The sequence below is a fragment of the Eleutherodactylus coqui genome, chromosome 1, assembly GCF_035609145.1.
Source record: "Eleutherodactylus coqui strain aEleCoq1 chromosome 1, aEleCoq1.hap1, whole genome shotgun sequence".
NCBI classification, from domain to species: domain Eukaryota; kingdom Metazoa; phylum Chordata; class Amphibia; order Anura; family Eleutherodactylidae; genus Eleutherodactylus; species Eleutherodactylus coqui.
In genome coordinates, this window is record NC_089837.1 from 8,600,027 (window position 1) to 8,617,141 (window position 17,115).

The window sequence follows — 17,115 nt, forward strand, 5'->3', positions numbered from 1 at the left end:
CCACCACACTGTGTGCCGCATAAACAGAGACTGTAACCACCACACTGTGTGCCCAGATAATGTGTACTATAACCATAATGCTGTGTGCCCCATACATAGAGAGTGTAACCACCACACTGTGTGCCCCGATGTGTACTATAACCATAATGCTGTGTGCCCTGATAAACAGAGACTATAACCACCACACTGTGTGCCTGGATGTGTACTATAACCATAATGCTGTGTGCCCCATACATAGAGAGTGTAACCACCACACTGTGTGCCCGGATGTGTACTATAACCATAATGCTGTGTGCCCTGATAAACAGAGACTATAACCACCACACTGTGTGCCCGGATGTGTACTATAACCATAATGCTGTGTGCCCTGATAAACAGAGACTGTAACCACCACACTGTGTGCCCGGATGTGTACTATAACCATAATGCTGTGTGCCCTGATAAACAGAGACTATAACCACCACACTGTGTGCCGCATAAACAGAGACTGTAACCACCACACTGTGTGCCCAGATAATGTGTACTATAACCATAATGCTGTGTGCCCCATACATAGAGAGTGTAACCACCACACTGTGTGCCCGGATGTGTACTATAACCATAATGCTGTGTGCCCTGATAAACGGAGACTATAACCACCACACTGTGTGCCGCATAAACAGAGACTGTAACCACCACACTGTGTGCCCGGATAATGGGTACTATAACCATAATGCTGTGTGCCCTGATAAACGGAGACTATAACCACCACACTGTGTGCCGCATAAACAGAGACTGTAACCACCACACTGTGTGCTGCATAAACAGAGACTGTAACCACCACACTGTGTACCCAGATAATGTGTACTATAACCTAAGGTTGGGACATCGACACAAAAACATTGATAGTATTGACTATCGATTATTGTAAAATATCAGTGGAAAACTATCGATATTTCAATATATCCACTTTTTTAAATGCTGTATAAAAATAAAACAGGTCTACGGTTACTAAGGCAACAATCAACAAAAACAATTATAGTTTTCTTTTAAAACTTTAAACTGTTGAATTTATTAATTTATAACTATTAATAACATGAAAATAGATTAAAGTTACAAATGATAATAAAACATTACAGATGAAACCTTAATATTAGCTATATGAAAAGAAGTTTATCATTGGCCCCAATAATCGTTATCTAATGAGCCAAGAAATATTAATTTGCTGGCCCGCTCCCCCTTCACAATGCTCCTTCCAGCAGACAGAATTTCACCAGCTTTACCGGGAGTGCAGAACGATGATTGGAGGTAAACACACTGAAACACGGTCCTGCCAGTTAGAAGGAAGCCATGAGCCGGCCGCTGGACCTGACGGGATGTGAGCGTGATCTCTGGGTGTTTGTGGGGCTGCGTGCCCTGCACTTTTTTCAAGTTGCCGCTGAGGGACCAACGGTCTCCATGGCAACTTGTAAACAATGCAGGGCCTGGTAACGCGAACACAGAGCCCGAGCACAATTGTAACTGTGTTAGATGGGTCTCCTATCTTTTCTATGAGCACTGCGTTCGCGTTAGATGCTGAACGCACGACATGTCGCGTCTTCTTTTCTGGACGCGACCTTCGTGTGTTTCAGCGCAGCCCTCCATCTGCATGTGGAAATGCTTTTATTAAGAAAGCATTGCCCACAGCCATGGCGTTAGACCCCAGCGCTCAGAACCTTGTCTAACGCCATGAACAGACACATGTGGAGGAGGGGCCGAAGAGCCCACTATTCTGAGAGTCGTTCTGCCTGGAGCAAACCTGATTGGTGACAGAGAGTCACTTGACACTTTCAAGAAGTTTCTAGAACTTGTTTATAAGTTCATTAGTGCCCCGAGCAAAACTACATCCTGTACAACGCAAGGAAAAGGACAGAATGTAAAGACAGAGGATCCGGTCACCGGACCGCAAGACAAATCGATATTATATCGCCTTAAACTATCGATGTTACCGATATATCAGACATAACAATATCGATAAAAAGGATTGCCAAAGCATTATATTTCGATTTATCGGTTTTCAATGTCGCAACCTTACTATAACCATAACACTGTGTGCCCATAAATAGAGACTGTAACCGCCACACTGTGTGCCCTGATAATGTGTACTATAACCATAATGCTGTGTGCCCTGATAAATAGAGACTGTAACCGCCACACTGTGTGCCCTGATAATGTGTACTATAACCATAATGCTGTGTGCCCTGATAGAGACTGTAACCGCCACACTGTGTGCCCTGATAATGTGTACTATAACCATAATGCTGTGTGCCCTGATAGAGACTGTAACCGCCACACTGTGTGCCCTGATAATGCGTACTATAATCATAACACTGTGTGCTCATAAATAGAGACTGTATCCGCCACACTGTGTGCCCTGATGATGTGTACTATAACCATTATGCTGTGTGCCCTGATAAATAGAGACTGTAACCGCCACACTGTGTGCCCTGATAATGTGTACTATAACCATAATGCTGTGTGCCCTGATGAATAGAGACTGTAACCGCCACACTGTGTGCCCTGATAATGTGTACTATAACCATAATGCTGTGTGCCCTGATGAATAGAGACTGTAACAAGACCTCAGAGAAGTGGCAATAGGGTTGCTGTCCATCTAGCTGGTATTTTTTTTTTTTTTACTGGCAATATTAGTGGCCACCTGTGAGCTGACTGGGCCGCAACCCAACAAACACTTACCTCAGTCTGTAGTTCTGGTCTAGTGGTGGTCACTGCTATAATCAGAGTGTGACCTCTGACCTATTCCCTGGCTTCTGCATTTCTGCACATAGACGCTGGAGCCTAGGTCAGGGGTCACACTTGATTACAGTGTTGGTCTCCACTGCAGGACTGGAGCAACAGGCTAAGGGAGTTAAGTGCTTATCTGGGTGTTTCCTGGCTGGAGATACACTATGGGGGATGCTATTATTATTTGGGCCACTAAGGGTGTCACTATTGCTACTGAGGCCATTATGGGGGTTATTCCTTCTTCTGTGGCCATTATGGGGGTCACTATTACCACTTGAGACACTAAGGTGGACACTTACTATTGGAGCCACTACTGGGGACGCTATTACTCCATCAAATCAAGCAATTCTCCATGGTTAAAATACGTTTTGGGTTTTTTTTGTTGGTGCTTTCATTGCCTGTAAAATGAATTTTCATTTTTTTTGCATGGGGGAATGTCATTTCACATTTCACCACATGCAGCATAAAGGCTAGGGGCGCCACTGCCCTTGAAGTCCAATGGAGGTCTGTAGGTTTCTGTTGGCATGGTGGAGTCCTACAACTGCGGTCCATAATACGGCTGTGAGCACCATAAGTGTGGGGACAGTAGGGATGGATATGATGATGATGGGTGTAGAACAGAATATTCTGAGATGAAGAGATTCATGATGCCTCACTTGTTCTCCTCTGTGCAGACAAACCTGGAAAATGCCCAGTGGTGAAAGACAACGTCATCTGTAAGAGTCCTTATTCTGACATGTGTGCGACCGACAAAGGCTGTCCCGGCGTATACAAGTGCTGCCGGAAAGGCTGTCTCAGGCAGTGCGTCAAACCTGTAAGTAACACAACGTCCATCTATCACCTTCCAGAATGTCTGAGGGAACCAAGAAAGACATGGGAGCAAATCGGGGAACCTCCCGCCGCCTCCTGATGTCACTTATGTCTGTACGGGGCTGGAAAAGAAACAAATCAACAACTGAACAATTCTGGGGAAATTCAAGAACTTTAAGCTCCAAGATGCCGGATCGTCATTAGAGATGAGCGAGCACCAAAATGCTCGAGTTCTCGTTACTCGAGTCGAACTTTCAGTGATGCTCGAGAGTTCGTTTCGAGTAACGAACCCCATTGAAGTCAATGAGCGACTCGAGCATTTTTGTATATGACTGGTGCTCCGCTAAGGTTTTCATTTGTAAAAATCTTAGCAAATCACCAAAGTCATGTAAAAAACACAGAAATGGATAGGGCAGGCGAGGAGCAACATGCAGGGCTGCATTTCGGGCTCCGAGGTCTCACTATTAAGCCACAATAGTGGCAAGAGTGAGACCCCCCCCCCCCCGCACTGTTAGCATAACGATCGTTCTCCTCTGCCACAGCTGTAACAGCTGTGGCAGAGAAGAATGACGTTAGCCCATTGAATTCAATGGAGCCGGCAATACAGCCGGCTCCATTGAAAGCAATGGGCTGCCGGCGAGCGCAGGATGAATTTTCGGGAAGGGCTTAAAAATATAAGCCCTTCCCTGAAAAAGAATGATTTTAGTGTAAAAAAGAATAAAAATGTAGGCATTCTCTTCAATGGAGCCGCTGCTGCTGCCGGCGACTCCATTGAAGACAATGGTCCGCTGGCACACCTGAATTCTTTTTCAGGGAAGGGCTTTACATATAAGCCATTCCCTGGAAATGAATTAAAAGTGATTTAAAAAACAAAAAAAATAGATACTCACCTCCCTTCAGCTGCCGGGGCACAGCTGCGTCTTCTCCTGCTGTCCCCTGCACTGTGGTGCTGAACTGCTGTCATTCAGCTGAGAGCTGCGCTGAGCCAATCAGAGGCAGCATTCACTCACCCATTCATGAATTCATGAATGGGTGTGAGTAAGATCTGCCTCTGATTGGTCAGGCTGTGACCAATCAGAGGCAGCTCATTCAGCAGGCGGGGATTTTAAATCCCCGGCTGCTGAATACTACAGAGAGCAGTTCAAGAGAATTGCCAGCTGGCCGCAGCTGAACTCCGTCTGCCGGGACAAGGTGAGTATATATATTTTTTTTATTTTTACACATTTCTGGATGAAATGCAGGGAAGGGCTTATATATTTAAGCCCTTCCCGAAAATTCATTGTGCGATCGCCGGCAGCCCATTCAATGGGCTAACATCGTTCTGCCGGGACAAGGGGAGTATATTTTTTTTTTACTTTTTACACATTTTAGGATGATTTTCAGGTAAGGGCTTATATTTTTAAGCCCTTACCGAACATTCATCCTGCGCTAGCTGGCAGCCCATTGCTTTCAATGGAGCCGGCTGTATTGCCGGGTCCATTGAATTCAATGGTCAGTGCTCGAGCACCGCGTGGGGCTTGTCTCGAGTAACGAGCATCTCGAGCACCCTAATACTCGAACGAGCATCAAGCTCGGACGAGTATGCCCGCTCATCTCTAATCGTCATACCTAATAATAATATCAGGGCTGAGCCTTAAGGGCGCAAAGATTTTTGAGGGATTTTCATCTCCATTTTTCAAAAGCCATAACTTTTTTCTTTGTTTTTCTATCCCCGCGGCCGTGTGAGCGCTTGTTGTTTGTGTGACGAGCTGCAGATTTTATTGGTATCATTTTCTGGCTACATATAATGTATTGTAGAACTTCTATTAACTTTTTTGGGAGTACAGGAAGAGAAAGCATCAATTCTGCTATTCTGTTTTTTTGTTTTTTTTTAAGTGGTTATAAGACTCCCGGGTGCCTTTCCGTAAAATAATTGCAGTAGTCCATTCCGTTTCATCTTCATTAAATACCGTAGTGTCTTTCCACCAGCCAAGAGACAAGTTGGCCTATGTGGGGCCTATAGTGACTCCACGTCAATCGGGGCCAACAGGAAGTCCTCATCAAGTTTAAGCAATAGGTCTGCAGTGGCCCTTATGTAAGATAGTCATGCAATTACAAATCCTAACTTACTACCCTCTCAACATAAATACTGATATCCAACATACCAAATCTATTCCCGACACAATTAGTTTGCCTTTAAGATGGCCCAGGCCCTTGTGTAACTTTTGGAAGTGCATAAAAGCTAGGTACTCAAGGATTGATGGGCATCATAAAATCATGGGCCTCCGTGAGGGCGCCATCTGTTGGAGTAGGTGCTCAAATCTCATTGCAATCACAATTCTTAAAGGGAATCTGTCCCCTACTTTTATCCCTATGAGCTAAGCATATGCGTTAAAAGTAGGCGACTGGCTGAGTCCGGGGTTGTGTTACACCTATCTCCCTCGTCGTTCCCCCACTGTGAGCGCTGGAAGCTGTTGCTACAATGCATTGAGCAGCACACTAAGTAGTCCTCCCATCATATTTTAAGTATTACATTTTTATTTGGGATTAGAAGTATAATACAAACATTTGTATAGTGTACAGTGTAAACAATGACTTATCAATTCTTTAGTATAATTACAATATGCATATCTCAATGTAGGTTGTACAGATCCCGTTTTCGTTAAATGCAAAACATGAACTTTAAGAACATAAATCTATTAAACTGAACTTTTGGCATTGAAATCATCCCTTGCGACTTTGGTTTAGGTTATCTCCAAAGACCCCACATCTCTCTATGTTTCTTCAAAGAGTTGTCTCTCAGTGCCAACCATTTCTCAAATATACACTGTTCCGCCATACGGTCTCTGAACTCTTCAAATGTAGGGGGTTCAATCTCTCTCCATTTTTTTGCAATAAGGGATTTAGCAGTCATCAGAGCGTGACCCAGCACATATCTGACGTTTGGGGGGTAAGTGTTCAGGTCCACCAACAGTAGGATTATTTTTGGGGTTTTTTTATGCGGATTTTTAGATTGCATTCTAGCAGGGCAAGAACTGGGCCCCAAAAGTTGTTTAAATTAGGGCACGTCCAGAATATGTGGGAAAGAGTGCCTCTTTGTCCGCAATTTCTCCAGCAAGTACTGTTGGCACCCGGACGTCTAGTGGCCAGTAAGCAGGGTGTGTAATACCATCTTAGATTTATTTTTAATTGCGTCTCTAAAATACTCTGTCCCCCAGTGGAGCCGCAGGCCATTTTATATGCTTTCTCCCAGGATTCAGTAGGAATTTTCTCTCTCAATTCTTTTTCCCAACTGAGCATGTGTGTTCTTTTAGATAAGTTGATGTTACCTGTCAAGGTATCGTAGAAATATCTGGTGTCAGACTTCTCTATTAGGGGTTTATTTGTAATTTTTCCCAGTACCGTGGTTGGGATTTTTGTTGTGTGTATTAGTGTTTTTTTTAAAAAGGCCCTTATTCTAGTATATTTGAAAAATTCCTTTTGAGGTATGTTAAATTTTAAACACATGTCCTCAAAGGGTATTAATTCTCTCCCGTTCGTTAAATCATCTAGATTTTTAATCCCTTTCTCTTTCCACGTCTCAAGATCTAGGTTGGCGACAAATAGATTCAGTATCTCGAGTGGGAGATTAGGTTTTTTGTGTGTGTCGTGTTTTTCCATTATTTCAGTAAATTCTTTCCAGGTGTCTAGGGAGGCTATTACAGTAGGGGATGGATTTTTTAAAATGATTTTTGTCTCTGGGCAGCTCGACATAGCCTCAAGAGATGCGGCGAGTAATAAGGTGTTCCCTCTATGGGAGTTAGTAGAGCATGTTTCCATGCCTACCCAAGCCATTGCATTTTCTTTATTTACCCAATTTCTAGTTTGGTTTAAAATAGTTGCTTTGTAGTATTTTTCTAGGTTGGGCATGTCCGCCCCCCCTTTTCTTCGGTGTAGAGCCAGGATTGGCAGGGCTAGTCGTGATTTGTTTCCCTTCCAAACAAATGTGGATAGTTGTTTTTGTAATTTTTTGAGTGTATTTTTGGATATAGGGATTGGCAGTACTCTAAAAAGATACAGCATCTTCGGCAATATCTTCATCTTGTATGTCATGATCCTGCCCAGCCAGGATAAATTTATGCCCGACAAATAGTCGAGCTCTTTTTGAATTGCTTCTTGAAGTGGTGCGAAATTGGTTGTTTCTAATTTGTTAGTGTTTGTTGTCATGTATGTGCCTAGGTGCATAATGCATTCTGTCTCCCATTTAAAGCAAAACTCTGATTGAATTATTTGTTTTAAGTCCTTTGGAACACCCATGCCCAGTATTGTTGATTTGTCAGCATTACGTTTATAATCCGATACCTCACCAAACTGGTTGAGAATCTGACAGGCCGCTCTTAGAGATTCAAGGGGATGAGAGAGAGTTAAAATGATGTCATCGGCGAATAAGCCAATCTTGTGCTGGCATAATTTATGGGGAATTCCTCTTATTTCAGAAGAAGTTCTAATTAGTTTGGCCAACGGCTCCACCATGAGGACATATAAAATCGGGGAGAGCGGGCACCCCTGGCGTGTGCCATTCGTTATCTGGAATTTATCGGAAAGGGCTCCATCTACCAATACTCTAGCTGTCGGGCAGGAGTACAGGGCCCGGACGGCACGAATCATGTCCCCCCCCAGGCCAAATGTTTCTAATACTTTGAATGCGTAGTCCCATTGAACCCTATCAAACGCTTTTTCTGCGTCTAGCGCTATCATAACTGTTGGTGAGCTTGTGTTTTTTTGAGAGTGTATGAGATTGAGAAGTTTCCTTGTGCCGTCCGAGGCCTGCCGCCCCTTTACAAATCCGACCTGGTCAGAATGTACAATGCTGGGAAGGATATCAAGTAGCCTATTTGCCAGAATTTTTGCGTATATCTTGACATCTGTGTTTAGCAGGGATATTGGTCTAAAATTTTCTGGGCTATCCGGTTCCCTGCCCGGCTTGGGCAATACTACTACTGTGGCTTGAAGCATTTCTTCAGGAAATTCCCCTTTCCTCATAGCTGAATTAAAGATCTTTCCCAAGCAGGGAGTCAGAGAGCCCGAGAATAACTTGAAATATTCACCCGATAATCCGTCCGGGCCAGGAGCTTTTTGTTGTTTCATGGAAGTTATTGTTTCCGATATTTCGGACGTCGATATTTGGCGGCTTAGTATATCGGCTTGGGTTGGGTTTATTGATGGGAGTTTAACTTTACTCAAAAATTTGTCTATGTCTATTTTTTGAGGGTGATATAGTCGTGGGTCGATTTTTAGGTTGTATAATTCATTATAAAAGGATCTGAACGTCTCCAGTATGTGTTTTGGGTGTGCTACTTTATATTCTTTTTTTTTTGAATTCCAGATGTATGGAATGTTGGTCCTAGTGGTTTTTCTTTTTGTTAATTTGGCCATCCATTTCGAGGGCTTGTTGAGGGAAGAATATATATTGGCTCGGTGGGCTGTTATTTCCCTATCATGATCTCCTTGTAAGACTTTGCGTAACTCGAGTCGTGTTTTAAATACATCGTTGTAGAGTTGTTGTGTTGCTGTGGATTGGACTTGTTTTTCTAAGGTTTGGATTTTGGACAACAACTCATCTGTTTTTGACATTTTTTCTTTTTTATATCTCGCTCCCATCTTGATAAGGATGCCTCTCATGTAGGCTTTGTGGGCCGTCCTGATTGTTTCGGGGCTAACATCGGGTGTATTATTTAACATAAAATAGTCTTCAAGGTCATCCTGTATATCTTTTTGGTATTTGGGTATTTTCATTAAATAAGTATTGTTTCTCCATACTCTATTAGTGTGGTGGTTTCTTTCGAGTGCTATGGAGGTCATTATTGGGGCGTGGTCTGACCACGTTATTGTGCCTATCTCAGACTTTACTACTGCTGTGATTAGGGTTTTATCTACCAGGCATAAATCTATTCGAGAGAAAGTTTTGTGGCGCGCTGAAAAAAAGGAGTATTCCCTAGCGGATGCATTAAGGCATCTAAATGTGTCGAGGAGTGCATTGTTTTTTATCCAGTAGTTTAGGGACGTGCCTGCCCTTGTTTCTTTGTTGGTGGTATCTATATATCTCTCTGGCACTAAGTTGAAATCTCCGTTTATTATTATCGGTCCTTTGGCTATTTTCTTTATTTTTCTCATTATTTTATTTAGGAAATTAATTTGTTTAGAATTTGGGACATCTACATTGGCTATTGTTGTTTGCGTATTTTTTAGTGAGCCTACTAATATTATGAAACGACCTTTCGGATCGCATATCTGTTTGTCTATTTTAAATGGGGTTGAGTCCCTAAACGCTATTAGGACTCCTGCGTGTTTTTTTAGGGCACAAGCATGTATAACTTGGGGGTATTTTTGGTGTGACATTCTTTGACTGTCTGTATGCAGTAAGTGTGTTTCTTGAATACATACAATTTCTGCATCAAGACGACGTGCTTCTTTCCATACTGAGCTTCTTTTGAAGGGGGTGTTCAGGCCGTTGGCGTTTAGTGACATCATCCTTGTGGCCATTTGTTCGTGGTCAACGATGTGCGCGAGAGAAGATGGGATCGGAGGAACCTGTAAGTTTCTGCCAGAAAACAAAAACCACAAGAACACACAAAAACAGCAAAAATAGCATTTTGGGCTGTTGTAGAAGCCCTACTATGTTGAATGTGATTTACTATTTTTTGTAGGGATGCAGCGCAACTTGTGATCCAACAGGTATCAGCCACTTTTGGGTGGATAAGTATGCGCTGCATGGTAAGTAAGGCAAGAAGGTAGCACTTTTTTGTGAGTGTCATCACAGGTTTATGCCTGCGTATTCGTTTGGGGGGGTAAGTCTCTATAATAAGAGGTTTCAGCTCAACTCATCTAAAAACGGGTTAACGGAGTTGAAATTCTTTTGATGTAGTGGGAATCCTCAGGGGTCCTTTTGAGCTGTAGACTTTTCCTTCTATTTTTGTTTGCCAGGTCCACCGCGGCCAGGTTTTCCGGTGTTAGTTGCATCCCGGTTTGGGACTTTCATGCCCCATTGTCTCATGGACTCTGCAGCTGAATTGGGGTCATGGAAAATATGGGTCGTATTTTCTTGAGTAACAATTATTTTTGTGGGGAAGCCCATCTATAGGGAATATTCGCCTCTCTCAAGGCATATGTCACGTCGGAAAAACCTCTTCTTGCTTCCATTGTGGCCTGTGATAAGTCTATATAGACCCGTATATCTGCATAAGGACTTGGCAGTGTCTTTAGCTTTCTGACGGTGTTCATGAGGGCTTCTTTGGTAGTGTAATAGTGTATGCGCACTATAATGTCCCTGGGGGTGTTTTCTTTGAGAAATTTTAGAAGGGGCAGTCTGTGGGCTCTATCGATTTTTAGCTCTTGTTCTGGGATGTCTGGGAGGATTTTTCGTAGAAAACGCGTTACAAATCCTGTGATCTCAGTGTTCGGAATTTTTTCAGACACCCCGCGCAGTTTAACATTGTTGCGCCTGTTTCTGTCTTCTAAATCAGTCAGCTTTTGTTGCAGCTTAATGGCAGTTCCTTCTAGATCGTAGTGGGCGTCTATCAGGGAGTTATGGAATTTAACTAGTTCTCCCACTTTTGTTTCGGTTTTTTCCATCCGATTGTTAACTTTTAAGACTGAAGTGTCAACATGTGAGGTTAGGCTTTTAAGATCAGATTGAATGTTTTCGTGTAACGCCATTACAATTTCTTTTATATATGATTCTGATGCTGGTGTGTTTGTTGCAGAGAATTTTGCCAGACTGCATTCTTTTACATTGGTGCTTTCCTCAGAGTTAGCCAGGCTGATGTCTTCAGACATCTTCTGCCTCTGTTTCTCGGGGCTGTCTGTGGCGGAGGGGGTGTTCAGCAGCAGTGTGTCCGGCACCATCTTAAAGGGGTTGTCCCGCGAAACAAAGTGGGGGTATACACTTCTGTATGGCCATATTAATGCACTTTGTAATGTACATTGTGCATTAATTATGAGCCATACAGAAGTTATTCACTTACCTGTTCCGTTGCTGGCGTCCTCGTCTCCATGGTGCCGTCTAATTTTCAGCGTCTAATCGCCAGATTAGACGCGCTTGCGCAGTCCGGTCTTCTTCTTTTCTGAATGGGGCCGCTCGTGCCGGAGAGCGGCTCCTCGTAGCTCGGCCCCGTCACGTGCCGATTCCAGCCAATCAGGAGGCTGGAATCGGCAATGGACCGCACAGAAGCCCTGCGGTCCACCGAGGGTGAAGATCCCGGCGGCCATCTTCACCAGGTAAGTAAGAAGTCACCGGAGCGCGGGGATTCAGGTAAGCACTGCCCGGTTTTCTTTTTTAACCCCTGCATCGGGTTTGTCTTGCGCCGAACGGGGGGGGGCTATTGAAAAAAAAAAAACCTGTTTCGGCGCGGGACAACCCCTTTAAGTCCCTTGGTGTGATTTATACTGCCCTCCGCCTCCCGAAGCTTTCCTGTTTCTGTGTTCTCCGCTGCCCCTGCTCCCTCCTTTCCCTCTCCTGACTCTTTCTCAGCCGCCCGCGGCTCACCTGAATCAGCGGTGCATGAGATCCCCGGCATCTCCTCCAACACTATATCGCCGGCTGAAGCGTCCTCCGTCGCCATGACAGCGGGGGTGCCGCGCGCTGGAAAGAAATCCTCCAGTCTGGCTGGTTTAGTCTTGGTTGCTCTCCTCCGTGGCATTTTCAAGGTCCTGGTGAGTTCCCACGTCTTGGGTAGTGTTTTTCTCCAGTTTTAGGTCGCTTTGTGTTGCTTTTTGAGCAGGTCTTTAACGGAGCCTAGGCAAAAGCTTCCATTTTGGCGCCTCTCTAAGCCACGCCCCCAGCCTCAGTAGTCCTCCCATCATAGAATTGGAAGGGGTGGACTACTTCGCGGTAACACTCAATACATTGATCAGCAGCTATCAGTGGTCACACCTGGGGAACAAGAGAGGTAGGTATAACACATCTGTGGACTCAGCTGGTCACCTGCTTTCAGCCCTTTCAGTGCTGATATCTCAGCCGTAGTGATAAACCAACATCTCTCTGCTCAAGGATTCGGTCCCTCTGTTTGCAGTACGTGTAGATAACTCGCACGTCGATGAACCGGAGGCATCACAGTCATACTGCAAAACTTTACTCGTTTTTCAAAGTATCATATGGCTGGAAAAAAAACTTGCTTGTGATCTGAGTTTGATACCATTGAAGCTCCTCCCACATGCCACAGATTGATTCTGGGGTCTTGAAAATTTGATCTATTTGCATATCTTAGCAACAAATTCTACTTCCTTGATTTGCATAACCTTACAGCATTTCCTCCTCAATCTCCATGAATGTATACACAGTTTGCCCCAAGTTTGCCCTAAATCCCCCAATATGTTTATTCCCATTGGGTAAAAGTAATTACAGTCGCCATATAACTGGATTTTTGTAGAATTTATCCGGTTATTGTTTATAATGTACACCATATAATTGCCATTTTCTCACCCTGCAGATGTGACATCTCAGAGAAGGCAGCAAGTCTTCAGGGAATGACTCAAGCCAATGAAGAGCGCCTCTGGAGACAATGAGGGGAGCTGCCTCATCGTGTAGCCGGTGGACCCTGGGATGTGGGATGGTGGTACCCGCTATAAACAGCCCTTCACAGTTTAGACAAAATTAAAATTTAATGATTTTTATTGAATAATTCCTTTAAAAAATCAACATACAGGGCACAACGTAAAGTCCCCCAGGAACCGAAACGGGTAGTGGATCCCGGGCGAAGACAACAGACATACGTAACAGACACAAAACTTGGGCATAGGATCCACCCATTTAGTAGTTTGCATCAAAAGAGTATAGATGAAGCGCTTGATGGTCGAGCGAGAAGCTATATACCTATATAGTGAAAATATGTCCTATCTATTAGGTTTGTGTATATACAGCCGGTGTCTATATAGTTATGTACAACCAAGCTTTGGAAATTGCCCCTTGTTTGTATGGTAGGCACGTACACAAACAAAGGGAATTTTGGGTCAGAGGATGCAAACATTTATCGATACCTTAGGGGATGAAACGTACGCCACAACTGATCTAGAGATCGAGCTTTTCAGCAGTGATTGGTTCCTAATGATTTGTAGTGGGAGAACCTTTGTTGTGGTAAGACCCAAATGCTTCTAAAACATCTTGATTATTAAACGATGATAAGCTCGTTGTGTGTTTTTTGTTTTTTTTTCCTTTTTTGCGTTTCACCGCTAGGTATCAGCGGATCATCAGGAACCCAATGAGCTTTATATTGTGAATATCTGTTTGGGATAATAGATTATTTCTCTATACCTAATTAAAAGTCCCCAAAATCGACCTTGATGATGGATGGTAAAGATAAGTGAATGCTCTGCTATTCCACTAGGCTACTGGATACAGATCTCTATTGCATTCCAAGATAATAGATCTGCAATAGAAAAGGGCCGTTATTTCCAATTCATTTGGTACAGAGCGGATCGGCCAAATCAAGAACTAGTTCTAAATAGGCATGGATCCTTCCATGTATGGAAGAGAACCCTCTGCCGAATCCCGTATCAAGGGATATAAATTCCACGTATGGAAAGTACCATGCAGAATGACTAGCCCAGATTGGAAGCCAGTTCTAGATAATGCCATCTGCAGAGTATAGTATCAAATGTATAGCTCCCAGGTATGCCGGAACATGGACTTCCCGCCTTGTTTCATATACTAGATCGTAAGCGGTCGAAACGTTGCCTTTCTTAATGATGAAACAATAAAGTCCTGTTCTATACAATGATGATTTGAAGCACCTGCTATGCTGCCACTTCTTTGATATCCTCATATTTGGCTTCCGAGTATGGATTGATACTATCTGCGGCATACTGTGCAATATAGCACCAGATAGCATTAGTCCTGGTAAGCCATCAGGTAACCTAGTATAGTAGCAGAGTAGGATGAATGATGAGAATGGTAGGGCCTCTGGCCTGGATGGTAGGTCAGGGCTCTATGTATAAACAGCTGTCACAAAGCAGTAGAATCATTTGCACGGTCCCCGGTGACTCCGTTTTTTATGTTACTCTTAAAGAGGTACTCCCATCTCCACAAATTATCCCCAATCCATGTGATGGCAAATAACTTGCTGATTGTGGGGTCTGATGGCTAAGACCCCCACCGAACCTGAATATTTTAGTCCCAGCACATCCTGAAGTTCTGGAATGGTACACATGTGTACCTCCTCTCTAATCATTTCTATTGGACGCTGGGGATGGCCTACTACAAGTGCCTGAGGTGTCTGACACATGTAGGCTCTGGATGTTTAGTGTTCTTCTACTGTTGCACACAAAGACTAGATTGGTCTTTTATCCTGAACGCCCCATTTTCTGCAGAAATTAATGCCTCCTTCATGTCCCCACACTGCACCAATACTCATTTACGCCGCTTTAACACTTTGAGGACACAACAACTTTTTAGTTTTTTTCATTCTCATTTCCTCCTTTCTACTTAAAAAACTCATTACTTCTTAAACTTTCCAGCGATGCTGCTGTCTGGGGGCTGCTTGTTTTTTGTGGGACTAGTTGTATTTTTCAGTGTTACCATATAATGTACTAAAACAGTTTTACAAATTTTCTAAGCAGAATGAAATGGGCAAAAAACAGGGCGGGGGGGGGGGGGGGAGGTTCATGTATTTACATCATGCACTCTGCTGCAAAAATGCCTGTCATTCTATGGGCTAGTATGATTATGCCAATTAATAACTTTTTTTGCAGTACTACTAATAAAAAATAAAATTTCTTCAAAATATATTTTCTGTCCCCATCTTCTGGTCGCCATAAAACTTTTACTTTTCCATCAATGCTGCTGTGTGAGGGCTTGTTTTTTGCCGGACAACGTGTGTTTTCTATTGATACCAGTTTGGGGTACATACTTCATATTTTTATTAATCTTTTTCTTGGACATGGTTACCAAAAAAAAAAGCACAATTCTGGCACTGAGCAGTTTTTTTTCTGATGAAATGTAAGATTATACATTATTTAACTTAATACAACTCCAATTCCAAAAAAGTCGGTCCTCAGTGTAACATGTAAATGAATGTAAGGAATAAGCAAATGCAATGATCTGGAAATCTCATCTAACCACATGTAAGTCACAATGGAACACATCAGAGGGAGGAGGGAGATATTTTTCCATTTCATTTAAAAAAATTAACTCATTTAGAAAATTGATGGCAGCAGCACATCTCACAAAAGTTGGGAGCAGGGTACAAAAGGCTGGAAAGTCAGTGATACTAATGCAAAACAGCTGGAGGGTCAATTTGTTGCTAAGTCACATGACTGTAAATCAAAAGAACATGTTAAAGAGGCCAAGCCTCTCAGAAGTAAAGGTGGCCAAGGGTTGGGGCGTGGCCAATCAGCCGAACTGACCGGTCGCATGTAAGAGGAGCTCCCGCTCCGACCGACATACCTGCTATCCTACAGCAATCCTGAGTGCCCCTTGAGCTGACAGAACTTCTCCAGAGCAAGGGGAGAGAGGGCATAGCCGCCTGCAGCGCTTCTGTAGCACCTTTCGCGGAGATAACACCGGCGGCGGACCTGCAGCACTGGGGGCGCTGCTATCTTGCGGACAGCGCCGGTCGGCCTTGAGCGAGTCGAGACAGTGGGAGAAGACACGGAGAAGTCCCCCTGAGCGAAGGAGGAGATGGCAGGGACAGCACTAGAGATGAGTGAACATACTCGTTTCGAATAATTACTCGATCGAGCACCCCGATTTTCGAGTACTTCCGTACTCGGGTGAAAAGATTTGGGGGGCGCCGGGGGGCAGGGGGAGGCGTGGCGGCGCGAGGGGTAGCAGCGGGGAATGGGGGGGAGCCCTCTCTCTCTCCCTCTCCCCCCCACTCCCCGCTGCAACCCCCCACTCACCCACGGCGCCCCCCCCCCCCCCCGAATCTTTTCACCCGAGTACAGAAGTACTTGAAAATCGCGGCGCTCGGGTGAAAAAGGGGCATGGCCGAGTAGGTTCGCTCATCTCTAGACAGCATCTGAGCAGGCGAGCATACAAGGGAGAAAGCTGTTGGCTGAAATCCCCATACAGCTCTAAGTGCAGGAGCTGAGCCTTTCCCGCCATAACCCATGGGGGAGGGGGTAGTGGGGGAAACTGCAGAGCGCATACAGTGGAGAGGAATAGAGGAGCTTATCCCAGAGAGGGGCACTTATTAATATCTCCACGCTACTACTACCATCAAGAGCCAAAAGAAACCAGTCCCCAATTCACAGCTGATACATATAAAAAAACACAAACTGTGGTTAACAGGAAAGAGAAGGTTCTGTACCCACTCATGTGATCGACACACACTCAGACAAAGAGTGACTCACCTGTACCACTGCCGCCATTACTGCAGTCCCATTGCAGCTCCTGTGCTTCAGAGCACCTGACAATCTTCCTATAAAATGGACACCTAAAGTAACCCATATTACAGACCTGGGACATTTATAGGCCCCCCTGCAGGGAACTTAACAAAAGCTGCAAAGTCCTTTTCAAAAGCAAGAAGCACAAAGTGGACTTGTCATGGGTCCCACCAGATAGAATTCATCCGTCGATAAAATTAAAGC

At 44.1% G+C, this 17,115-nt stretch overlaps 1 protein-coding gene across 1 annotated transcript in view; it reads left to right on the top strand.

The window, feature by feature from the left end:
• The window catches only part of LOC136608943 (uncharacterized), a 105,069-nt gene extending 91,624 nt beyond the window's left edge, over positions 1-13,445 (top strand). Inside the window, exons 9-10 of the mRNA XM_066589137.1 lie at positions 3,438-3,577; positions 13,020-13,445. Of these exons, the coding sequence (XP_066445234.1) occupies positions 3,438-3,577; positions 13,020-13,025 (146 nt within the window). The 3' untranslated portion in view covers positions 13,026-13,445. The remainder of the gene's footprint in view (positions 1-3,437; positions 3,578-13,019) is intronic.
• Positions 13,446-17,115: the final 3,670 nt, after the last annotated feature.